Source organism: Mus caroli, chromosome X, assembly GCF_900094665.2.
Source record: "Mus caroli chromosome X, CAROLI_EIJ_v1.1, whole genome shotgun sequence".
Lineage (NCBI taxonomy): Eukaryota > Metazoa > Chordata > Mammalia > Rodentia > Muridae > Mus > Mus caroli.
The window spans coordinates 78,501,362-78,528,670 of record NC_034589.1 but is presented as its reverse complement, the minus strand read 5'-3'; the positions used below and the strand labels follow the sequence as shown (position 1 = coordinate 78,528,670).

At 35.0% G+C, this 27,309-nt stretch overlaps 1 protein-coding gene across 4 annotated transcripts in view; it reads right to left on the bottom strand.

Moving 5' to 3' along the window:
* The window catches only part of Dmd (dystrophin), a 2,293,239-nt gene that overhangs the window by 1,748,353 nt on the left and 517,577 nt on the right, over positions 1-27,309 (bottom strand). For all 4 annotated transcript variants that reach the window (XM_029473189.1, XM_021152893.1, XM_029473188.1 and 1 more), the window contains exons 5-6: positions 10,641-10,733; positions 4,466-4,638 (exon numbers count right to left, since the gene is read on the bottom strand). In XM_029473189.1, the coding sequence (XP_029329049.1) occupies positions 4,466-4,638; positions 10,641-10,733 (266 nt within the window). The remainder of the gene's footprint in view (positions 1-4,465; positions 4,639-10,640; positions 10,734-27,309) is intronic.

Here is a 27,309-nt window from a genome sequence, read left to right as displayed (position 1 = left end):
AAAGATTTACTTTTTAAAAACCAGTTACTTTAATTGTTGTTACATATGTATATGTGTGTGTATATACTTATATACAAAGACATACTTCTAAATGCAAAAAACACAGTATGTTTAGTCTTTATCAAATTATACATACATACACACACGTTTTCAAGGTTGACTACTATTTGGTATTGAATGATCAATATATGTGCTCTTCCCCGGGAAACATTGTTATTCTTGTTCATGCATTCCTTAGTTGCCTGTAGTTCTTTGTCTAAGTGAAACCTCTGAGAGCTTTCTTCCTTCCATGTTAGCAGGACTATTGTTATTCTCCTTGTTCAGGTCATGTTTATGCCATGAATTCGAAAGAAGGTAGGACACATGAGAGAGTTTTGAAGGAGGAAAGAAAAGCTGGAAGTAACAATCATATTAATCTAAGACATTGAAAATTAGTTTTTAAATGTTTTATGCTTTGAGCTTGAACAATATCTTCACTGGCATGGAATTCCTTAGATTATGTACCTTTAAATTTTTGATAATCATGCTGTATTTTTTTCAAATGCTGACAACTAAATGTATTCTTTAAACTAGTTTCTTGAAATCCCTTTAAGGCCATAATGACCTTTTCTTTATTTCCATTATGATTCAGTCTGTAAATATATCTTTAGGAATCAAATATTGTCTTTATTCCTTTTGGATATTTCAGTCCTCTGAAAAAGCAGAATGGAGCAATAAGACCCCAAAATTATCCAGTAAAAAGCATGGACAAAATTAGTCTGAAGAGACTTCTAACAGTATAAGAATGCTTGTTTCTATTTCAGAGGACCTAAATTCTATTCCCTATACCTGTGCTGAGCAGCTCACAACTGCTTGTAACTATACCTCTCAATGGATCCAGTGTACTATTCTGGCCTCTTCAAGCACCTACACATATAGCATGTGTAATCTGACGGATACAAACAAATACACATAAGTAAAAATGTATAAGAATAAAACTTATTATCTCACATATAACATATATTATACTTATATATAGTCCCAATATTATTATATGAATATCTATCGATCTATCTATGCATCTATCTATCTCTTTCTATGTATTACCTGGAAGACAATGCTACTAAGCACTCTCTGAAGTTCACTTAGGTCCTTATGTAGCTCTAGCCCTAAGCCTTTCTAAAAGTACTTTATGGCTAACCTTTTTATATTCAGATCTATTTGTAAATTATTGCATATAACCTCTAATATGTCACCAGATTCAACAAATTATAATGGTCTATCTATAATATGTGCTATAAGGATTTTAAATCCATTAAGAAATCAGATACAGACTTTCACCCAGATAAAAACAAGTTCTGATCAGAATTTACAGGGATGGCACTTGGGAACAACAATTAACTAATTCCTAGAAAGGAGTTAGGCCCTTTGCCATAGTTTTATATTTCGTTACAGTCATCAAGCTTCTAGAAATTTACAACTTGATTAATTACTCCCGAGTAAAACGTATAAAGGATATTCTTCTGAGGAAATCCTCTCAAAATCCCTTAAAAAATCCAACATCTAAGTAATTAAATAGCTATGTTCTAAATATATTTAGGATTTCAATTCTTGTGCATGACTGTCAGGTAACTAGATAGATATTAATAGGCTTAAAGGTTATGAGCATGGACCCTCCCTCATAATCAGCAGCTTATGAATGCAGAAAGTGAAATTTCATGGCTTTGGTCAATAAATTGGTTCTGGATCTGAATCTATCTTTTTCCCTTGGTTGAGACATGGCTTTCTATACTGCCAAGATTAAAATCCCATTATCTTGTTTGGGCTTTCTTGTATGCAAGGAAAATAAGTCCTTGTCTTTACTTTAGGAGGAGTCAATTCAAAAGGTTCCATCAATAGCTTTAGCAAGATAGTGCACTTCAGAAAAAAGGTATCTGTTCTAGGAACTTTTAAGAAAGAGTATAATGCTTACCTAAAAAACTATACATTGGCACAGTTGCCATTTTGGCCAATATCTATTCTCACCCCTCTAAAATTTGTCCTAAGATGGTCTCACTGACCATTGCTGAATCTATTCTTTTCCTCCACAAATTGTCTCTTTGAGCACTGCCCATTTTTACCTTTGGGTGTACCTCATTTTACTCTACAATAAATTCAGACCAAAAGGAGTTATCAGTAATATAATGGATAACTTTTTCTTAAATCACATCCCATAGCAGAAAATAAAGAAATTAGTATGAAAATTTAATTACAGTTTTAAAGGTATTATAATTTACTGTTCTTATTTCATGCATATTTCTTATCAGTTATCAAGGTTTTTTTCTATAAAAGTGGAACCTGGCTTCCTTTCAACTTGTACTGGATATTGTGTTTAGCATAAACCTTTTAATTTCCAAGGTTTCTGTGCTCTATATTAAACACATTCCTTTGTTCTATATAGCCTAGTCATTCAGTTATTGAAATCAGGGCACTGAATGACATTCCTCAGAGTGGCAATGACAATTACCTTGGATCAGAAAGTCCAACAATGATTTTTTTCTTTAGATAAACAGTATTAACATCTGTCAGAGACAAAGAGACAGATGATTCATGAAACAGCATTAAGCAACTGTGAGGAACATCTTGAAAACTAAACACGCAATGTATAAAGACATAGTTATTGATGACTCATTTAGTACCATGGGGGAGAATACATAAATGCAGATACACAGTGGCAGAGAAAGTCTGTGTCAGGGACAGGACAATCTAGATGTTTCCTTGTACTACTTACAAATATATTCAGACATCATAAAAATATTAATTAGCAACTATGGTGCATGAACATCCTTCCCGGAGTGAACTCTCCCACTTGAAAAGAAAATATTAAAGAGCCAACAAGGAGCACATAACCAGATCCTCAATATTTTTGCTTATCTGCAAATGTGTACCTGAAGAGCAAGATCAATATTTGTTCAGGCCCTTCATGTGACTGCATAAATGAGCACAAACTTGTGAGGCAGAATCAATAGCTCTATCCTTTCTTACTTTACTGTACCAAAGCTGTAAATTTTTTCTTTCATTGTACTTATGAAAACCAGTGTGTTTACTTTGTTAAATATGCAGACGGGGGCCAGTCAGGCTTCATTCTATAGTCAAAGTTTGCTAAGGCATTCACCTGGAAACCCAGTCTGGATGGGGCTAATTAAGCCCAGCTGGAGCATGACACCTGACAAAGATGCTTACTTTGAGTTTGCCCTTCAGGTTAGCCTTATCACAAGGAAAATTTATATTCTGAGCTTCTCTGGAATCGAGATCAGTATAGAGAAATGGTACACTTGGTGAAAAAGAAAAGGAAACAGTGAAAAGATAAATATAAGTGACAAAGGTTACTCCCAGCATGGAGATTCAGGGAAGATTAAGTCCAGTGGCATTTATAAAAAATGAAATTAAACAATACATTTGACTAAACTTAAAAAAAAGAAAGAGAGTTAATAATAAGACGAAAGCAGATGTTTCCTGGGGGAAGTACTAAATGATACAGCATATATATAGTGGTGCTGTATTGCTTATACATATAAATGTATTGCTATAATAGATTTTACATAGAATTTTGGACATATATGTGCATCTTTCCCATATGGCTTTGATTTTAGCTGAGCTATTATAAATTAATTTGCTACACTTCATTATCCAAGAAAAGTAAACAATTATTTCAGCATCACATGAATCATAACATTATCTGGACTATAGTAAAAGCTGTTTGGTTTAATATAATACACTGTTCTGTCTATGAAGTTTCAGAGATCAGCTGCTGTTCCTTGAGTCACAGAAATGGCTTTACTTTTATACAGCAATTGTTTCTATTGATGCTCTGAACACTGAGTTATAGAACTCACTATAACCTTCCTTTTGCCATGGTTGCTAAGATATCTGTAGTCTATTTTAATCTTGACTAGAAAAAAAGAATCCAGCATATCATAATATTTGCTCTGTAAGCTTCTGTTCCATATGACATGTTTCCCTGCACATTATTTATCTGAGGATGGTGAGCCTACTAAAAATACTTACATAAAATTTGGAACAACATTGACCTCTATAATCTAGGCCCAAATTGTTACTTTTTTTTTCAATTAAAACCAATCCTTATTAACAGAGTTATGAAACTATCTGACTGTTAGAAGTCTCAGTAGAAAATGGGCATATCTATCTTCCTCCCTCAATCATAGCCATATATAACTATAAATTAGAAAAATCTTGGTCATGATGTTTAAAGCATGTAATCTCATTACTCTCAGAGCTGTGACAAGAGTTTTATGCCTACCCTACCTAAAGAGATCCTGTCTCAAATAAATAATCAAGTACTAAAAATATATTTAGTCTATTTCAAAGGATCTTAGATTGGTATTGTTAACAGCATGTGGCCTAGTAGAGTGGCCACAGAGCAATAAAATACATCATCACTGTCTAAATAAATGCTTTAAAAAGTTAAATCTCAAAATAAATGTACCTGTGACTATGGATAAGAGCATTCAAAGCCAACCCGTCGGACCAGCTAGAGGTGAAGTTGATGACGTTAACCTGTGGATAATTACGTGTTGACTGTCGAACCCAGCTCAGAAGAATCTTTTCACTGTTGGTTTGCTGCAATCCAGCCATGATAGTTTTCATCACATTTTTGACCTATATGTTAACATATAACTTTAGTAAGAGAACAAATTGCCCAAACAAGTATCTGTCATGCTTTAATAAGAATGTACTTAGATTTCAGAGATAAATTGTGGGAATATAGGGGTCAATAAGTGATTAAAAGTCATGTATTTTATTGAGTCAGAATTGACTCTAGTTAGGAATTATCCCTAGACTAAACTACTTTACAAGAATTGACTAGAATAAACTACTATTTTGAGACTTGCTCTTTATTCTATATTTCAATAGGCTAGAAAAGAGAGGGCAAAAAACACATTCTTAGTCAAGAAGAGCTAAATTACCAATGTTTACAAAGAAAAAGCAGACTTAGTAAGAAAATGTTTGTTTATAATAACAAAATTTCTTCAGTGGGTTTTATTTGTGTATGTTTATGGGCCCGTGCATACATATGTATCAGTAATAATAATAAAAAAAATAGACTATCAATTTGGGAGTTAGGGGGGAACCAGTAGGGGCTGGAAGGAGCAAAGTGAGAAAAAAGTGATGTAATTCTAGTTCAATCAAAATTTTAAAGAAAATGTATGTCTATGAAGCACATTGTTTGTTCCTTTGCTATTAACTTACTTTATGAAACTCAGCAAATTTCCTGTTTAAACAGTAGATTATTTATCTCCACAAAGATTGTTACCATAATAATCAAAAATACAGCAAAATTTAAAAAAATAAATTTTATTACACAAATGAATGCACATTTTGTTTTTTAACTATACTGGCTAGTTTTATGTCAACTAGACACAAGCTAAACTCATCTGTGTGGAGAAAACCTCAATGGAGAAATGTCTCCATAAGATGCATCCATAGGCAAAAGTCTCAAAGGCATTTTCTAACTTAGTGATTGATTTGAATTGGCCCAGTCCATTGTGGGTGGGGCCACCCCTGGGCTAATGATCCAGGATTCTATAAGAAAACAGGCTGAGCAAGCCATAATGAACAAGCCATGAATCAGCACCCCTTCATACCCTCCTCATTACTTCTTGCCTCCAAATTCCTGCCCTTTTTGTGTTCCTGCCCTGACTTCCTTTGATGGTAACCAGTAATATAGAAATGTAAGCCAAATAAACCATTTGTTCTTTAAGTTACTTTGATCATGGTGTTTCATCAAAGCAATCATAACCATAAATAAGATGTTTCCTTGCTTAAAATTTTAAAAATCAACAAGTTAACATTGTGTAAAAAAAGATTATGTATATCTAACATCTATAAATATTTGCCTTAGGTTTTTTTTCACTAATTTCTTTCAACACAATTGTTCCCAGGCATTGAGTAGGTACAAGTTATTGAGCTTCAAATTTTCATTCCCCTAAGTATTCTGATGTAAATGTACATTCTAAACATTTTTAAATATTTCAAGAATGCAGTGGTATTTTGTTACAGATAGTTTAATTTAAAGAATCTATTAAATAACTCTTCTGTTTCTTTTAAAAACTAGTATGGGTCTATTATGAGATACTTGAAACAGTATGCAAGTAAATGTGATTAATGCTTACCTACATGTCTTTCTTTGCTGGAAACATAAGGTACTTATGTGCAAAAATGTGTTGTGCCCATATATACTACATCATAATGTATCAATGTACATTATAAATATGATGTTTTGTTTTGGATGTTTTTCTCAATAAAGAGAATAACAAATGCTTTCTCAGTAAATACATATTTTAACATCTCATATTAGTCATTGTTTTATAAATTGTTGGTTGAATGCAAATTGTAGGATATAATACCAAATCTGATTTTTAAACACATACACTTAGAGATGATATTTGTTGGCATGGTAATAGCTTAAAGGTATGAAATCTGTGCATCATGTATGGTACAATATGTTGATAGCTCTTTCTCCCTCTTAAGGATAGATTGTCCAAATTTGTATTCCTTTTCTGACTTATTTATACCCACTTACTCTGTGAATAAATAGGTCAAATAATCACATACAGTATAAAATATTTCATAGTACATTCTAAAATTATCACTTGCACAACCTACAGTTATAGCCACGGGAACAATTGCTTTATGTACTTGCTGAAGCAGGGTTGAAATCAGCCAATAATGTTATATTGGTGATGATGGATTTTCTCTGATCAGGCAACCCTCCAATAATGAATGGGACTCATTTGTGAAATGCTTGACCATACTGCCCTCTATGTGCATAATGTTTAAGGACAACACAGGATTGAATCCAAAATGTTTTCAGCATCATCATGTGTCTAATTCAGCTTATCAGCTTCAGCCTCATTGGCATTGCATCTACTTGAGCAAAATGTTGCTGAGAAAAAAAGAAAGGGTAATATATAAATCACTGTTTCTCTCTTCGTACATAAAAATTGTTATCAGGAAATCATTGAGATGGCTAAAAAGGTGAACCAGGAAGGAGAAAATGTCTTGTCTTCACAGTTTACAGTGCCAATAAGAGAAAGTAGCAACTGAGATAAATATGTGTATATTTATTAATTGGAATGTAATTATGATTATGAAAAGCTTTAAATGTAGATGATTGTTTGGAAACATTTTTAGTGTGTGCAGGGTCCAGAGTTCCAGCTTGAAAACAGTGAAAAATAGGTCAAGGAAAAATGATGCAGTTAGCTAACTAGGCAAACAATTTTATAATGTACATAAAGCTATACCAGCAAAGACTCCACTACAAGGAAGGGTTTGTTACTGTGTTATCAGAAAGAGCCCAGCTATTAGTCTTTTCTGAAACTATCTGAATTTCCGAGCTCTGTCACCAAAGGTCACAGATTTTCTACAGCCACATATATCTCATTGCTGATGAAAAGGAACAATATAAACTATCAGCTATTTGAACCTCAATTGGATCACTGTTGCCCCAGGTTCACCTTGGTATTAAATAAGGCCACTTTAGATTCTCTGCCACTGTGAGGCTATATCCCTTGTCCTTTCAACTCTTGCTGCTTCTGTCCTCTGGACATCAGTCTCCAAAGCTCTGCTTAATAAACATGTGGTCAGTGTAGATTTGCCCTCATAAGCTACGTCCCAGAATGCAATGGTAGTCAGGCAGTGCAGAAAAAAAAGACTTCCTTCTCTACTGAGGCACAGTGAAATAAGTGGCTTGTTTATAGTTTGGCAGGACTTTGTAGAAAGGGCTTTCAGCAGCACAAAGCATGCATGGCATTCTCTGGTAAGTGGAAGTTGTAAAAATGGAAAATAATATATATATAAAAAAAATCCCAATGCGAATCCCACCTAAAATTGAGAATTCTCCTTAGCTTAGCCAGCAGAGGGGAGAACTTAGTCCATACCATACAAGTGTCACCAGTCTTTAGTTTTCTCTCTATGTGTTTCCTCAGGCTGAGCTTACGTCCCTAAAACATTGATCTTAAGCTCATAGGAGGAAGAATAGTTGCTAACAGGGTAATGATGAACATAGGGTAATGATGAATATTGAGCAACATAGTTTTGGTTTGGATTGTGAAGTAGTTTTAATAAATCAGGGTCAGCAAGCTAAAAGAGAAAGAGAGATATCTAGAAAGAAAATTTAAGTACACAAGTGCAAAGTAACACTCTATAAGAATTTCTTAGATTAGAAGAAACTAAACAAGGATTCTTATTTCTGGGTATAAAGCATTCTTCAACACCCCCAGAAAAAATAAACACTGATACTTAAATCCAAATGAAGGAAGTGTCAAAAAGGATAATGTTGACAATCCCTTTTAAGTGGAGAAGGAGTTGCAAAGGAACTAGATGAGATAAGAATGGATGGCATCATAGGAAAGATAAATTCAATGACAAACACAATTTTAAAAGCCTTGTGGAGATCTGTGGATGCTTGATTTGTCCTCCTTGCTTTGTCAGAGTTGGTGTCTGCAATACAAACTGGGTCATTCCACAATCTGTTACTAGGTCATGAGAGAAATACAGCAATGGAGAATGTGTTAGAAACTACTGCAGCCATTCCACCAAGCACTCCTGACATTTGGCTGTGGTCCTGAGTGCCATATTTCATTTTTGAAATGTTTCAGCTTTAGCTCTACAAACAATTGATTGTACAAAAAATATTCCTCCTTTAAAATACTTTGGAAAGTACTGAGCAGTATAATGAAATAATTGGTGGTAGGCAGGATATGTTGCCACATCACTGGTTTTATTGATACCATTACTATACGAAAATGGCTAGAAACATGCTGGATTTGGTTCATGTTAACACCTACGTTTGCTCTCTGTTCTCTCCATACTGTTATGAAATGTAGTTGAGCCCACTCAAAGTAAAAATATGTCAGGTCAATGGGATTATCAGTATGGGTGCTAAGTTAATTAGGTACACCTCTGGTCCCTCCACTCTCCAAGTAAGGCCAAGTAATATTACCATTCTAACTAAAAATCAACAAAGAATGTAAAATAATAGTGGCAATAAGGAGGCACCCCAATATTATATCAGTGAAAGAATCTACACAGAGAACAATGGATATTAAAAGATCATACTGAAGTGACATGTCTAAAAAAGACAAATATGTACACAGAAATGTTTTCATGGTCCTCTAAGGAGTAGTAGCTTAGATGGATTTCAAAGACACACAAATTTCTCTTCAAGGTAGTATAAAAATGCTAAAATTGTCCCCTTCTGAAGAGATAGTGGGGAGGATGGAGAGAAGAGTACAATTCCTAATAGTAGAAAAGAAAGAGCAGGTATATCTCACGTATCTCCAACTTGAAAAGTTATTTTGATCACGTAAAGCAATCCTCATCATTGTTGTGATGTTTCTCTAGTAAACAATGGTGTTCTACCCTATTTTCCACAGAAGTTTTTTATTTAATCCTGATAAAGAACATCAACATTCTCACTCTTTTCTCATTTGACAACAAAAGGACTATGGCCCATAAAGGTATGACATTACATCCAATGTCATTAAGATAGTCAATGAGTGAGCATCTGCATCTGTCTCAGTCAGCTAATTGTTGGGACTCTTGGAGGGCAGCTCCTGTCTGTAAGCACACCATAGCATTAGTAATAGTGTCAGGCCTTGGAGCCTTACATCCAACCAATGGATTGAAGTTGGGGCCCCTGTAGTTGAATGAGGGAGGAGGACAACCCCATAAGAAGATCATCAGTCTCAACTAACCTGGACCCCTGAGATCCCTCAGACACTGAGCCACCAACCAGGCAGTATATACCAGCTGATAGGAGGCCCCTGACGTATATATAACAGAGGACTGCCTGCTCTGGACTCAGTGAGAAAAGATACACCTAAGCCTGGAGAGACTTGATGCCCCAGGGAGCAGGGAGGCTTGATTGGGTAAGAGTAGGAGTTGGGGATATCCTCTTGGAGATCAGAGAGGCAGTATGGTATGAGGAACAGTCAGAGGGCAGACAGGGAGGGGGATAATGATTGGACTGTAAAAAAAAAGATTAAAGATAATTTTAAAAATCAATTAATTAAAAAGATAGTAACTGAGTATGTTTGAATTTAAGTTCATGTTGCAATGATTTTAAATATTCATACTCTTTTTACTGAACCAAAGAATCTTTGAATTGGTTTACTCAAGTAATTGAGAAAGAGTTTCAAAATCCAACTGTGTAACAGGCATATTCATAAAAATATTTCCATCCTACTAATCTTTCATTATTATAGGCATATATTGTGAATATACATGTTTGATAAAAGTTTAGTCCTTTGACACTGGTGACTAAAAGGAAAGGTAATTTTCTTATAAAACTCTATACATTGTGAAATGCACATATTTTGTTATAACTTTTAGATTAGATGGGATTTTTTTTCTTCTATATACTGCCATACTTACCCAATGACAGAATTTCAACAATAGTCCTACAAGTATACCAGAACATATTTTATATTAATTCTCAATATCTAAAATTATATAACATGTAAACTTAAACATTAGTCCTAGAAAGATGTTTAGATATATTAATGATATTGGTGTTTATTTTGCAGGTCAAAGATTGAAATGAAATAAAAGATTAGCAACATGCTTCATAAAAAGGCAATGTCGAATAATATATTTACCTGCCAGTGGAGTATTATATTCCAAATCAAACCAAGAGTGAGTTTATGATTTCCATCCACTATGTCAGTGCTTCCTATATTCACTAAATCAACCTGTATTTTTTTTTAAAAAGGAAAAAATATTTGGTTAATAGATAGAAAATAACTAATTGTAAATAAAACAATATGTGAAAGCATTACATTTAGCTATTTTTACAGCCAAACAACAGCACAGACTTTTTTAAAAAACAGTATAAAATTAAATGCATTTTAAGTTCATTTTCCATATTAAAACCGCACCTAGGAGATGAAAGCATTAGCATATGAATGTATCACTGAACATTAAAGAGGCCAGTGTTCGCCCCCAAAAATGTATAACAGCAATAACTCATAAAAGATGCCTGAAATTAAGATACATTTCCTACTAATAACCCAGTAAATACTCAAAATAAAACATGTAAACATAAAAGAAGTTTCATCAATTTCAGAAGAAGTATATTTTCATTTATAAGAATAGATAAAAAGAAAGTGGATTATTTAGCATAAAAGTTACCACAATATAGTTGTTATCTCACTTTTTAATTTTTGCTTATTTTCTTGGCATATAACAAACATCTCTTTCTCTACAACCTCCTGACTCCAACATAAACACACACACACACACTCACACACACACACACACACACACACACACACACAGCCACCATTTAAACATATCTTCCATATTAATCACACATCTTAGGCCCCCTAAAAATATGTGTTAAAAAACATTATTTGGCAAGTAAGCTGCTAAGGGAATTTAGTTATGGCAACATGAAACATGCAACACACCAAGATACAGTATATCAGTTCTCTGTCCTGTTCCCAACATACTAACTAGAGTCAACTTAAAAATGAGATTCAGGCAACTAGGCGTACAAATCTTGACTTTCTGGGAAATGTATGTCATCCTATATTCTTAGAATACAGAGACTGTTAGTTCAAATGAAAACAGTCTTTGTATCCATAACCTAATGAGTGGAGGAAGAAACTGTGGTGCATATAACCAATGTACTTTTAATCAATCATAGAAAACCATAAAATTTCTTCATTTGCAATAAAACAGATGGAAGTGTATATGGCTATATTATATCAAATAAAGTAAGCCCAGAATTGCAAGCACTGTGTAACATAGCCCCTGTGTGTAATCTTCAAAAGTTGATTTTATAGACATTGAGATTACAACGTCAACTAACTGAGTAGATTGAGCATGGAAAGCAGAAAGGGAGAGTCTGGTGAAGGCAGATGATGGGGTAGTAATTTACATTATAATAGGAGCAGCAAGTACTGCCCTATAATTTGCATAGTAGGATAACTTTATTTTAAAAAAGTCCTGCAGTAAACACTTCAAAATGGTAGAATAATAGATTTTGAAAAATTTCACCACAAATACATGGTATTTAAGGAGTTTTATTTAATTTTATTTAAATATCATGTGTTGTAGGTAATATTCTAACTTTATATTACATTGATACATAGATTTTAGTTTTTATATAACAGCTAGAAATAATGATTAAAATTCTAAATTTAAATTATATATTATTTATACATTTAATCATTTTATTTGTACAATTGTCTGAATGACATATTACATTGATCATGAATTAATTGTTCTATTTTGCTTATCCCTGTTTCTTCTTCTCAATTTCTCCCAATCAGATTAAAAAAAAAAAAAAAAAACCTCATGTTTTTTTTCTTGATGTCTATTATCATTGTGATAGTTTGGACAGGAATGAACCTTATTAAAGCATACATAAATTTGAATGTTTGATTCCTAGTGGGTGGCAAGTATCCAGGTCAGGATTAGGAGGTATGGCTTTGTAGGAGGAGGTGTGTCCCTGGAGGTGGGCTTAGAGCTTTCAAAAGCCCACACAACACAAGGCATATGCTCAGTTTCTCTTCCCTGCCCTTCCCTCCTTCCCTTCCCCTACCTCTCCCATCCTCTCCCTCCTTCCCTTGTCCTCCCCTCTCTCCATCCCTTCCCTCTCCCTCTTCCTCCCTCCATCCATCCTACTCTCTCTCTCTCTCTCTCTCTCTCTCTCTCTCTCTCTCCTTCAATCTCATGAATAATATGTAAGTTCTCAGCTATGGTTTTATGTATGTTCTTGTTGGCCTGCCTTCCTGCTGTCTTCCTGCTGCCTGCCTGCTGCCATTCTTCCCACTACTCAGAAAATAGAAATGTATATAAGCAGTTTTATATGGACAAAAATCTACAGGGCTTAAACAAATAAGGGCTACAGATAAAAATGACTTTATTTTAAACAATATCCCCAGGATTTATTCTGGTTAATGGTTAAGTTATATTTCACATCTTAGGCATTTCATAGAATAGCTATCCACACCCCTGTTGGTAGACATTCACATAGTATTATGATTTTTGTAGGTTTTCTTTTGTGTTATTTTACATACTCTGGACAAATATTGATACCTGTATCATTTCAATACCAATTCAAGTAAAAGTTTTCACTGGATTAAAACATGTGTGTATGTACTTTTCTGTATATAAATTTTTGTGGACATTTCACATACATTTAAAAAAGGTTTACAATTTCATATTTTCCCCCATTTTATACCTTTTTGAGAATTTTTATACAACAACTTTTTATCATAATCAGCCTCTCTCTGAAACCCTTCCAGTTTAATTCCATTCTTCAAATACTATATTCTTGTGTTTTTTTCTATTTAAAAACAAAAGCCTTTAAGGTCAATTTCAGCTTCCATATACTATTGGCTCTGTGGCCTTCACAGGAGTATGATCAACATACCAGAGACTACAACCTGAAACAAACCTGACTTTCCTCCCTCAAGCTCTATCAGTTGAACCTCTGCTATGTGTGGGACTTCTTGCTTTACATCCCATCTTCATGTTTGAATCATGTCTGGCTTAAACTTAACCGTCTGGGCTGCTGAGAATTCCTATGTGCAACTTCACTGATGTTGTGCTGTAACAGTACAAGAAACAATGTAAGAAAACATTGTTTCCTTGGGGCAATTTACTCTCTATGTCTCTTAAAATAATTTCTACTCCCACTTTTGCAAACTAAACAACCACACAGAAATGTAAAGCATTGAGTACTTGCCTCACCAACATCAGATGTTTCTGTGATTTATGGTTTTTTGGTTTGTTCCTTAAGTAAAACTATGTAATTTTTTGTTTCCATGATTTACATTATATTTTGAACATATTTTTATAAGAATGATGACTATAATACTATTTGCTATTTAGTATTTCTATGTTTTGTTCATATTGTCTATGGTTTTCTGTTCTTTTTTAACTATAATAACCCTTTGTAAATAGAAGCTAACTTTTATTAAGTGTTTATTATTTCCTAGATGCAATTACAAGCAATTTCCTATTTTAATACAATAGATATTCTTTTGCATTTTATTCCAACATGAGATTCATACAGACTTGTAACATAATTTTAAGTTTTGTGGGTGTTGTAATCTGACATTACAAGAAGAATTATAAGCTTTTACATTTTATATGTTCTGAAATAGCTGAAAATATAGAAATGCACTGAATTCATTTCTGAAAAACCTTGGTACATTTTTCAGTGGTGGATCTCTTAGAAACCATTATGTGCTTTTTGAAGTAATTAGGTAACTCAATTTTCTACTTACTCCTATCTTAATTTGAGTAATTTACATCATACTACAACATCATTCATTTACTAGAATTTTCACAATTATTCTTTCAGACAAAATTGCTTATGATATTTTCTTAATTTCTTCTGCAAATTTTGCTACGCATACTTACTCATTCCCACTCCTGGCTATTTCATTCTTTTATTTTTTTTCATTTTACATAGCAATTTTCCTTTGTGCAAATTAGAAGTGGGTTTTCTTTTCTACAGCTATTTTAAAGAGCCATCCTTAAACAAACTCATTCTATATTTTAGTGTTCTGTAACCATACAGATTGTAATTTTTATTTCAGCTTCGCTTTTTGATTGTTTATTAAAGAGCATTTAAATAAATTTAAAGCACAGGCACTAAAAGAAAGTAATAGGTACTAGGGACAAAAGGTAGAAATGAGTTTCTCTCAGACTTGCTTGAGAGTTTTTTAAGATATGTATTTATTTGAGTTTATCTTTAAAATTAAAGTGATCATTCTCTCTAAACACAGATTTCATGATACCTTCAATATTATCCCATAAATAGGCAATAGTAATATTAGTGTTAATGTGTATTTATGTATATATGTGTGTGTATGTGTGTGTGTGTTATAAGTGCTACATAGTAAGTAATGAACTACTAGGGTCCTTAAGGATACATAAACTTCTGCTTCCTAGGTTTTATACTAAAAGAAACTTATTACCAGGTAAAGGTGGCACACCCTTTAATCCCAGCACTTGGGAGGCAGAGGCAGGCAGATTTCTGAGTTCTAGGCCAGCCTGGGCTACAGAGTGAGTTCCAGGACAGCTAGGGCTACACAGAGAAACCCTGTCTAAAAAACAAACAAAACAAAAAACAAATAACTTATAAAATATAGTTATAAAATTGTATATTTTCTATTAAAGCTTAAATAGGATGTTGTATATACTTTTATATCACCTTGACACTAGCTAGATTCATTTTTAAAGAGGGAACTTTAATAGAGAAAATGCCCCCATCAGATTGAAATGTGGGTAATGTGATGCATTTTCTTTCTTTCTTTCTTTCTTTCTTTCTTTCTTTCTTTCTTTCTTTCTTTCTTTCTTTTTTTTTTTTTGTTCTAAAAAGGTTTAATAATAAATGACTAAAGGGATAAACAGTTTTACTCTTGGGCTATTAATCTAGCACCTTTCATGAGCCCTAAACTTCTTTTTTTATGTTCTTGTTTTTATTGGGTATTTATTTCATTTACATTTCCAATGCTATCCCAAAAGTCCCCCACATGCATTTCTTGATTGATGATTGATATGAGAGGTCCCAGATCACCCGGAATGGTGTCACCCTGTGCTGGTGGTAGGTTCTGAGACCTATAAGAAAGCAGTCTGGGCAATCCAGAGAGAAAAAAGAAAGCCAGTAAACAGCACTCCTCTATAGCTTCTGCATCATCACTTGCCTCTAGTTTCCTGCCCTATTTGCATTCTATCCAGACTTTTCTTAGAAATGCAGTATGACCTGGGAGTTGTAAGCTAAAGTAAATTCCTTCTTCACCAAGTTGTTTATGGTCATGGTGTTTTATTACAGGAATAGAAATCCTAACTAAGACAGATGCATGGAATTTTTGTAGAAAGTCTATTTCAATTCTTGCCAATAGACCTATCTTCTATTACTTTATTCACAAAGTATTAGATTCTGGTTCAGTTTCAGACTTCTATGCCTGGAAGATGCAATTATTTAGAATTTTGGAAAACAATAGATTGTTAGTATTTGCATTGATATAACTAACACACTGTCATTCCAGCAGAATATATACACACATTGGGAAAAATCAACTACAAAACTACATCTATAACACTTCCAGAAGAATATTTAAATGTGAACCAATAGGACACTACTTGAATCAGAATGCACAAGCTAAAAATATACATATGAAAGATCTAACACATGAACTTTTAAGTGGACTTATTTTGTTTACTTTTTGGAGATAGGGAAATGAATTAGAGAAGATCACCCCCCTTTTTTTTCCTAGTGTCTATCATCTAATGCTTTTATCATATAATTATAGTATAATAGTTTTGTACAAATATATACATTTAATATTTACATCTCTTTTTATACATACATTCCCATATCAATGGGATAAGAAGGCAAACCATCTGGTAGTAGTACTGTATTCTACATTGTGTATACATTGCTTTTCACAATTCATAGCTATAGATATTAGTGTATAGATAGATACAAGCATTAAACAAATTTTAAACAGAATAGTTTTGTGAAAGATTCCTAAATAAACAAGATAGCATAATTTTTTATTTTGTTTACAGAGAAATTAGAAGAATATGATTAAACGTAAACAGTTGCACTGATCATTAGAGCATGACATAGGAGACATTTTAAAATCATGGAGGAAGAAATTGTAGTAACAGACATATATGCTCATTTGTGGGCATCAGGGGGATGCGTGGAAACCCAATGTTGTGGAAACTTCTTGGAATCTATGAGGGTGACCCTAGTGAAGAGTCCTAATAATGAATGACACAATTCTTCCAGTGGTGGGACTGTGTTACAGTAGGATAAGTTGTTGACCAGGAGGTTCTTTGGAGATGTCTAAACAGCCCAGGGTGATGTGAGAACCAACTAACAGCAGGGGCCCATGGCCAAGGACAACTGCCACTGAGCATATGAACATAGAAAAGTCAAATTGGTGTGGGTTTAGAGCCTTCAGCCCTACTTTCTAGTCCCTTTGTCATGTGAAGGCACCCAGCAAGCTACTGAAAGAGAAATCTGTACACCATCTAAGACACAAAACCCTCCACTTACAATCTGTCTTACCTGCAAGATGTGTTAGGCAGAAGTTGCATAGAACTTATTGGAGTGGCCAAGAAATATTTGATTTAGCATGAAGCCCACAGCATGAAAGGGTACTTATATTCTATACTGTCTGGATGGCCAGCAATTGAGCACTGGATACCAGACACCTAGGTTGAACCATACATGACTGATGAAAAAGAAAAAAGAAAAAAGAAAAACAAAACACCACTACCAAAACAAAACAACAAACCAAACCAAACTAAAAATACAATAGAAACAAATGAAATGATCCCTGACCTCTAATGATGGTTTACTATCCTTATAACTTGGTGTTTTATCCAGTGGTTATCAGAGAGGATTCCTCTGATAGCTGATAGGAACAGGTACAAAGGTCCCCAACCAGGCAATTTGCTGGAGAGAGAATCTTAACTGGAGGTCTCCCATCAGAGATCAGGGACCCTCTCAGAAGAGGTAGAGGAAATACTGTAAGAATTAGAAGGTTTGAGAACATCAGGAGAACACAGCCCACTAAGTGGAATAAGTAGGACTCACATGAACTTACAGACTTAAGTAGCAAGCATCAGTCTGCACCAGGTTTTCTGAGTAGAAGATATGGCTGTTAGTTTGGTGTTCTTGTGGGACTCTTAACAGTGGGAGTGGATGTATCTCTGACTGTTTTGCCTGTTCTTAAGACTCCTTTCCTCTTACTGCATTGCATTGTGAAACCTTGATATGAGAAATTTCTTGTATCTTGTATTGTTCTGTCTGGCAGACCAGCTCTTTTATGAAGAAGGAACTGATAGTGAGTGAATCTGGGAAGAGGGGCGGTATTAGGAGGAAAGCAGGGGTGAAGGGAGAGGAAACTGTGGTTGAGATATATTTTATGATAATAGAATCATATTTGAAAAATCAGGTTGAATAATGAATAATAAAAATTAGGGTAAGTCACAAATAAAGGGAAAAAATTCAAAGTGAGTAACATTCTTATAGTAAATATTGGAATATATATGCATCTCTCTCTCTCTTTCTCTGTGTGTGTGTGTGTATTTGTGTGTGTGTGTATTTGTGTGTGTGTGTATTTGTGTGTGTGTGTGTGTGTGTGTGTGAGAGAGAGAGAGAGAGAGAGAGAGAGAGAGAGAGAGAGAGAGAGAGAAACTTGAGAAAAGAACACATTGACACAACAGTCAAAGAAATGCAAAATGTAAAAAGCTCCTTATCCAAAACACCCAGGAAATCCAGAACACAAAGAGAAGACCAGAGCTAAGGATATTAGGTAGAGAAGAGATCAAAGATTCCCAACTTAAAGGGCCAGTAAATATCTTCAACAAAATTATAGAAGAATACTTCTCTAACCTAAAGAAAGTGATGCCCATGTACATACAAGAACCCTACAGAACTCCAAGTAGATTGGACCAGAATAAAAATTCCTCTTGTCACATAAGAATCAAACCACCAAATGACAAAACACAGAAAGAATATAAAAAGAATTAAGGGGAAAATGTCAAGTAACATATAAAGGCAGACTGATCATAATTACACCAGACTTCTCACCAGAGACTCTGAAAGCCAGATCATGGGGAGATGTCATACAGACCCTAAGAGAACACAAATGCCAGCCCAGGCTACTATACCCAGCGAAACTCTCAATTACCTTAGATGGAAAAACCAAGGCATTCTATGACAAAACCAAACTTACACAAAACTTTCCACAAATACAGCCTTTCAAAGGATAATAAATGAAAAACTCCAACAGAATGAGGGAAATTACACCCTAGAAATAGCAAGAAAGTAATCTTTTAACAAACCAAAAAGAAGATAAACATAATTCCACCTCTAACAACAAAAGTAACATGAAGCAACAATCACTTCTCCTTAGTATCTCTTAATATCAGTGGACTCAATTCCCCAATAATAAGACATAGACTAACAGACTGGATACATAAACAGGACCCAACATTTTGCTGAACACAGTAAACACACCTCAATGATAAGGACAGATACTATCTTAGAGTAAAAGGCTGGAAAATTATTTACCAAGCAAATGTACCAAGAAATAAGCTGGGGTAGCCATTCTTTCATTAAGAGTTTAATGAAAATGAAGCCACAATATATTCAAACTTATGGGATACAATAAAAGCACCCTTAAGAGGAAAACTCACAGCTCTGAGTGCCTCTAAAAAGAAACTAAAGGGAGCATACACTAGCAGCTTGACAGCACAATTGAAAGCTCTAGAACAAAAAGAAGCATATGTACCCAAGAGGAGTAGAAGTTAGGAAATAAAATCAGGACTGAAATCAATCAAGTAGACACAAAAAGAACTGTACAAAGAATCAACCAAACCAGGAGCTAGTTCTTTGAGAAAATCAACAAAATAGATAAATCCTTATCCAAACTAACCAGAAGGCACCAAGACAATAACGAAATCAGAAAAATCAGAAGTGAAAATAGAGACATAGCATAGGAATCTGACGAAATCTAAAACCATCAGATCCTACACAAAAGCCTATACTCAACAAAACTGGAAGATCTAAATAAGATGGACAATTTTCTAGACAGATACCAGGTACCAAAGTTAAATCAGGATCAGATTAATGATCTAAACAGTCCCATATCCCCTAAAGAAATAGAAAGTGTCATTAATACTCTCCCAACCAAAAAAAGCCCCGGACCTGATGGGTTTAATGCAGAGTTCTATCATATCTTCAAAGAAGACCTAATACCAATACTTTTCAAATTATTCCACAAAATAGAAACAGAAGGAACCTTACCCAATTAGTTCTATGAAGCCTCAATTATTATGACACTTAAACTACACAAAAAAACCTACAAAGAGAACATCAGATCAATTTCTCTTATGAATATTGATATACAAATACTCAGTAAAATTCTCACAAACCAAATCCGAGAACAGTTCAAAAAGATCATCCATCATTATCAAGTAGGCTTCATCCCAAGGATGCAGGGTTGATTTAATATATAAGAATTCATCAATGTAATCCACTAAAATAAACAAACTCAAAGAAAAATCCCACATTCCATTAGATGCTGAGAAAGCATTTGACAAAATCCAATATCCCTTCATGATAAAAATCTTGGAAAGATCAGAAATCCGAGGCCCATACCTAAACTTAGTAAAAGCAGTATACAGAAAACTAGTAGCCAACAACAAACTAAATGGAGAGAAACTTGAAGCAATCCACTAAAATCAGGCACTAGACAAGGCTGTCCACTCTGTCTCTACCTGTTCAGTATAGTACTTGAAATCCTAGCTGGAACTATTAGACAACAAAAGGAGGTCAAAGGGATGCAAATTGGAAAGGAAGAGGTCAAAATATCACTATTTGCAGATGATATGATAGTATATGTAAGTGACCCCAAAAATTCCACCAGAGAACTCCTAAACCTGATAAACAACTTCAGCAATGTGGCTGGATATAAAATTAACTCAAAGAAATCAGTGGCCTTTCTCTACACAAAGGATAAACATGCTGAGAAAGAAATTAGGGAAACAATACCTTTCATAATAGTCTCAAATAATATAAAATATCTCCGTGTGACTCTAACTAAGCAAGTGAAACATCTGTATGACAAGAACTTCATTCAAGTCTCTGAAGAAAGTAATTGAAGATCTCAGAATATGGAAAGATCCCCATGGTCAAGGGTTGATAGGGTTAATATAGTCAAAATGGCCATCCTATAGAAATAATTCTACAGATTCAGTGCAATCCCCATCATAATTCTAAATCAATTCTTCAGAGAGTGAGAAAGAGCAATTCTCAAATTCATCAGGAATATAACAAAACCCCCAGGACAGTGAAAACTATACTCAACAATAAAAGAACTTCTGGGGAAATCACCACCCCTACTCTCAAGCTGTACTACAGAGTAATTGTGATAAAAACTGCATGGTATTGGTACAGTGACAGGCAGGTAGATCAATGTAATACAATTGAAGACCCAGAAGTGAACCCACAAACCTGTAGTCACTTGATCTTTGACAAGGGAGCTAAAACCATCCATTGGAAAAAAAAGACAGCATTTTCAATAAATTGTGCTCATTCAACTTGCCATTAACATGTAGAAGAATGCAAATCAATCTATTCTTAACTCTTTGTACAAAGCTCAAGTCCAAATGGATCAAGGACCGCCATGTAAAACCAGATAAACTAAAATTAATAGAAAAGAAAGTGGGGAAGCACCTCGAGCACATGGGCACAGGGGAATATTCCCTAAACAGAACACCAATAGCTTATGCTCTAAGATCAAGAATTGATAAATGTGACCTCATAAAATTGCAAAGCTTCTGTAAGGCAAAGGCCACTGTCAAAAGAACAAATTGGCAACCAACAAATTGGAAAAAGATCTTTACCAACGCTACATCCAATAGAGCACTAATATCCAATATAGCCAAAGAACTCAAGAAGTTAGAATACAGAGAAACAAATAACCCTATTAAAAATGGGGTACAGAGCTAAACAAAGAATTCTCAACCGAGGAATATTGGATGTCTGAGAATAACCTAAAGAAAGGTTCAACATCCGTAGTTATCAAATGCAAATAAAAACAACCCTGAGATTCTACTTCACACCAGTCAGAATGACTAAGATCAAAAACTCAGGTGACAGCAGATGCTTGGGAGGATGTGGAGAAAGAGGGACACTCCTCCATTGCTGGTAGGATTGCAAGCTGGTACAAGCATTCTGGAAATCAGTTTGGCCATACCTCAGAAAATTGGACATAGTATTACTTTAGGACCCAGCTATACCACTACTAGGCATATACCCAGAAGGTGTTCTAACATGTAATAAGGACACATGCTCCACTATGTTCATAGCAGCCTTATTTATAATAGCCAGAAGCTGGAAACAACCCAGATATCCCTCAACAGAAGAATGGATACAGAAAATGTGGTACATTTACACAATGGAGTACTACTCAGCAATTAAAAACAATGAATTCATGAAATTTTTAGGCAAATGGATGCATCTGGAGGATATCATCCTGAGTGAGGTAACCCAATCACAAAAGAACACACTTGGTATGCACTGATTGGTAAGTGGATATTAGCCCAGAAGTTCTGAATACCCAATATACAATTCACAGACCACACAAAGCTCAAGAAGGAGTAAGATCAGAGTGTGGATACTTTAGTCCTTCTTAGAAGGGGGATCAAAATACCCATGTAAGGAGATATAGAGGCAATGTTTGGAGCAGAAACTGAAGGAAAGGCCATCCAGTGACTGTCCCACCTGGGAATCCATCCCATATCCAGTTACCAAACCCAGACACTATTGTGGATGGCTACAAGTGCTTAATGACAGAAGCCCGATATAGTTGTCTTCTGAGAGGCTCTGCCAGTGCCTGACAAAAACACAGGTGAATGCACACAGCCATCCATTGGACTGATCACAGAGTCTCCAATGGAGGTGCTAAAGAAAGGACCTAAGATGCTGAAGGGGTTTACAGCCTTATAGGAGGAATAACAATGTGAATCAACCAGTACCCCCCTGAACTCCCAGGGAGTAAACCACCAACCAAAGAAAATACACATGGAGGGACCCTTGGCTCCAGCCGCATATGTAGCAGAGGATGGTCTTGTGGGATATCAGTGAGAGGTGAAGCCCTTGGTGTTCTGAAGGCTAGATGCCCCAGTATAGGGGATTGACAGGACAGGGAAGAGGGTGTGGATATGTTAGTGTGCAGGAGGAGGGGGATAGGATATGGGGTTTTCGGAGGGGAAATGATGAAAGCGGATAAAGTTTGAAATGTAATTAAAGGAGATATCTAATAAAAAAGAATCTTGACACTCAATATAAAAAATAGAAACCTACCATGTATTGAGACTTTATTAAATAAACGTCTATGATGTTAGCTAGTTTTAAGGAATATACTTCCAACATTTATTTGTAGCTTACATATCCTCATAGTTCTATCTCATAATTAGCAAATATCCCAAGAAATTCCTTCCAACATACTAGATGAGTCAGGTTTTGTTTATAAACGTCTTCAGTGTTTTCTTTCTAAAATATTTGCATCTAGTTAAACATTTTAACCATGGTCTCAATGATTCATTTAATCCTTCTAAATACAATATATTACTTTTTAAAACTGAAACTACAGAAAATTCATAGTGACTCAACTGCCTTGTAGTATGTGATTTTCTGAAAAAAAAAAAAAAACAGAATAAAATGTATACTCCGTATTTTTTAGGACTTAGGGACATTAATTACCAATATTCCCTTTTACTGAGATACGCATGCATTGAATGCTTTATAATTCAATGGTGAATATATATACATATATATGTATATATATACATATGCATACAATATATATACACATACAATATATATGCCATATGTTGTTATTCTTTAATTTTCAAAAATTTTTCTTATCTCATTTTTATTAATTAATTTTGTGTGCACATGCAGTGCCTCTATAGAGGAGGTTCATGCATACCACAGACAAAGCTTATGTAGAGATTAGAGCACAACTTGTAATAGTTTTCTCCTTTTACTATGTGGGAGTAGCACTATTAGGAGATGTGGCCTTATTGAAGGATGTGTGTCACTGTTGGGGCAGGTTTTGTGGTTTCCTACTCTCAAGCTACATCCGGTGTGTCACAGAGCCTCTTTCTGTTGCCTAAAGATCAAATTGTAGAACTTTGAGCTCCTCCAGCCCTCCATCTTACTGCACACCACCATGGTTCCTCCCATGATGATATTGGGTTGAACCTCAGAAACTATAAGCCAGCCTCAATTAAATGTTTCCATTTACAGTGTCTCTTCACAGCAATAAGACCCAAAGTAAGGCAAACTTGCATTGGAATATGAATTTAAAATTAGATATGATTTTGTTGTGTATTGTTCTATTTTGATAAAACAATATTTTGGAAGAAATATTAGCACATTTCACATATGATAATGTGGATCCAAATCATGAAAGCATTTGGCAAACATCCAACAGTTGGTAAGTTCAAGGGGCTAAAAGGGCTGGTTTCTTCTGGAGCCTGTTGAGTCAGTATCTCTAATGTGCAAGTGTTTGAAAGAGGCTTTTATAAAATTTGAAGATTTAGTAATAGAATTAATACTTTTCTAACATTGATTAGCACTAAAATTTGGATTTCTATTTCAATTCTACATTTTACAGGTGATAAATTGAGGTAGTATATATTCAGTGAGATATAATTATTGTATATACTTCAAAATATATATGGTTATTTAAATCTTTTGAACCTGTAAAGTACATATAATATACATTTAAAGAACCATTTCAAATCCTTTTTATCTCTGATCATATGCTAACATTTGACAACCACTCAATATTATTTAGTGATAATTTTCACTTGATTAACTGAAGTCTTGAATATAACTGGCATCTGAATTGATTTTCACCTAAGCCTTAAAATACATCGTTTAGATTTGTGGCTTAATAACATAGCACTGAATTCATCTTTGTATGAGTCTAGATCTGAGTTTAATTGATACAAATTTGCCAGTTTGTGACAGACAATTTATGAGAATGGCTTATGGGACAGTTATGATACTTTAATCCTGTCACATCTAATACTAAATCATATTTGAAATGAATGTCCTTAGAGACCAATAATATGGGAATATGTCATGAGGGGAGACCTTATGGAAGAATTGGAGAGTAGAACACATGTGAAATGAAAGAAGAGGAAAAGAATACCGGGGTGGCAAAGTTATAATAGGGACGGTGAAATCAGGAAGGTAGATAGAGGCCTTAAACTAAAGATTATAAAGAAGTCACATGGAAACATACTATATTATAACATGACTAAAATATAACTTTAAAAAATGTGAATTGCACTGGGCATGGGCGTGGTGGCACACGCCTTTAATCCCAGCACTCGGGAGGCAGAGGCAGGCAAATTTCTGAGTTCAAGGCTGACCTGGTCTACAAAGTGAGTTCCAGGACAGCCAGGGCTATACAGAGAAACCCTGTCTCGAAAAAAAAAAAATGAATGGAGGGATTTTGCATGGAAAGAGAATGCAGGTTCCAGAACCTATGGGTTATTAACAGAGAACATCATGTCAGGGATATTTTCCTATAAGGTGTTGGTCGGCAATGCTCAAAAAGCCCCCAAAACATTACAAGGTATTAAAATTTTTCTTGATTGCCCATCAGAACTTAGTGGTAAGAGTCTGTTGTTAAACACATCACACACTTTTATTGTGGAACATACAGATATCATGCTTCCCTAGTGCTAAAAGGTGCTATGCAGCCAGCTGTGAGAGAAAAGCTATCAACAATCTTACACAGCTGTGAACTTTCCATGCTACAATATCAAATCTCCAGACAAGCTATGCTCAGTGGCTGAAATGTGGCATCGCTGTTATGGGATAAGGAAGGACTTTCTGTTTGTATTGGACACTCACCCTGAAAGAGGAAATTCATCCATGGTACTATTGAATGGCCATAAGCTCTGGCTGGGGAGGTCATAAACCATAGCTTTTGTTTTGATAAATTGTCATGTTGTCAACCTGCCTCCTGAGTATGTACGTTTGTGTCCAAAGACTTGTACTGCTTTCACTATTTCTCAGAAAGTCTTCATTTTTTCAGTTTATGACAGTAAAGTCAGAGATTCATTATTGACCAAAGTACTAAGAATAAATGACTTTTGAGTTCAGCTTTCAATATTGCCCCCTTCAAGGCTCATGAACTATTGTGAGAAAAGTACTGAAAGAGTGTAAGAAAGATGTGGATGTTAGGGAGGAACACAGTCTATGGGACATGATAGAGGTATAAGAGAGCCAACTGTGGTTGTATTCATAGTGTTGAAGTTATAAGCCTCTGCCTGTATGTCCAGATTTAAATGTTGGAATTGACAATCACAACAGAGTTGCGCATTCATGTGCAACAAGCCTTCTACCCACTTAGAAATTCTCTATCCCTAGAATATTCTAAACTTTGCATTCTTCTCATTTGAGAGGAAAAGGCTAAAAATATTATAGAACTGAATTCTAAGTGCCTCCTAATAGGAGCTGTGCACACACACACCACACACCACACACCACACACCACACACCACACCACACACACACACACACACACACACACAAATAGGGTTTAGAAAAGATAGCATTGAAATTTGCTCTGTATGCCTTCAAGAAGCCACAAAGAAAGAGAGTCTCGGATAATTTGTAAAAATCTAGAATCGGTGGGAAAACAAGCAAAGTCACATTTTAGTGTCATCCTATTTCACAGGAGTCTACACTGTCTTTTGTGTGCTTTTCAGAACCACAGCCAATTTTATTACAAATTAGCTTTGCTTTTACAAATACTATAATCACAGTATCACTGTGCTTCAAAGTGATTTCTTCACAATAAGTGGTCTTTCTAAATTAAATTATTGATAACAAAAATAACGGCATGCTGAGACAACTGCCACAGAGAAATCAAATATGGTGTGTGAGTTCTACAAAGCCAAGGCGTGAGCAGAATTCAAGTGGGGATAAAATAATAGGTATGAGTTGCTGTTCCTACTCAAGACCAATCAAAGATTCCTCTCTTCTTCTCATTTCATTCTTCAAAACACCTGTGTTTTACTCTTTCCCATCTCTAGCTTTGTTGCTAGTCACACCTTCAACAGTATGTAATGTCTGTGGTTATTCAGGTTATAATTTGTAAATAAGACCTGAAAATGGCACCATAATTTAGCATGCTAATGTCAATGCAGGATATCTCACAATATCCTACCCCTAGATGAAAAAGCTAGGGAATTAATGGCTACTGAGAAAAGGAAAAACTGTCTTCTTTAGGGACAAACTCCCTGATATGTTATACAAAATCCCATCCCCTCTCTGTACTGACTGGTTTTGTGTGTTAACAAAGAAAGAAGTCTCCCTTGAAGAAATGACTCCATGTGATCCAGCTGCAAGGGATCAAGGGTGGGAGGGCATATAGTGGATGGTGCCATCCCTGGGCTGATAGCCCTGGGTTCTATAAGAAAGCAAACTGAGCAATCCAAGGAAAGCAAGCCAGTAAAGAAACATCCCTCCATAGCCTCTCCATCAGCTCCTGCCACCAAGTTCCTTCCCTGTGTGAGTTCCAGTCCTGAGTTCCTTTGGTTATGAACAGCAATGTGGAAGTGTAAGCTGAATAAACCTTTTCCTCCCCAATTTGCTTTTTGGTCACGATGTTTGTGCAGGAATAGAAACCCTGACTAAGGTATTCCCCCTCTCCTTTCTCTCTCCTCCCCTCCCTCTCCCCTCCTCTCTCT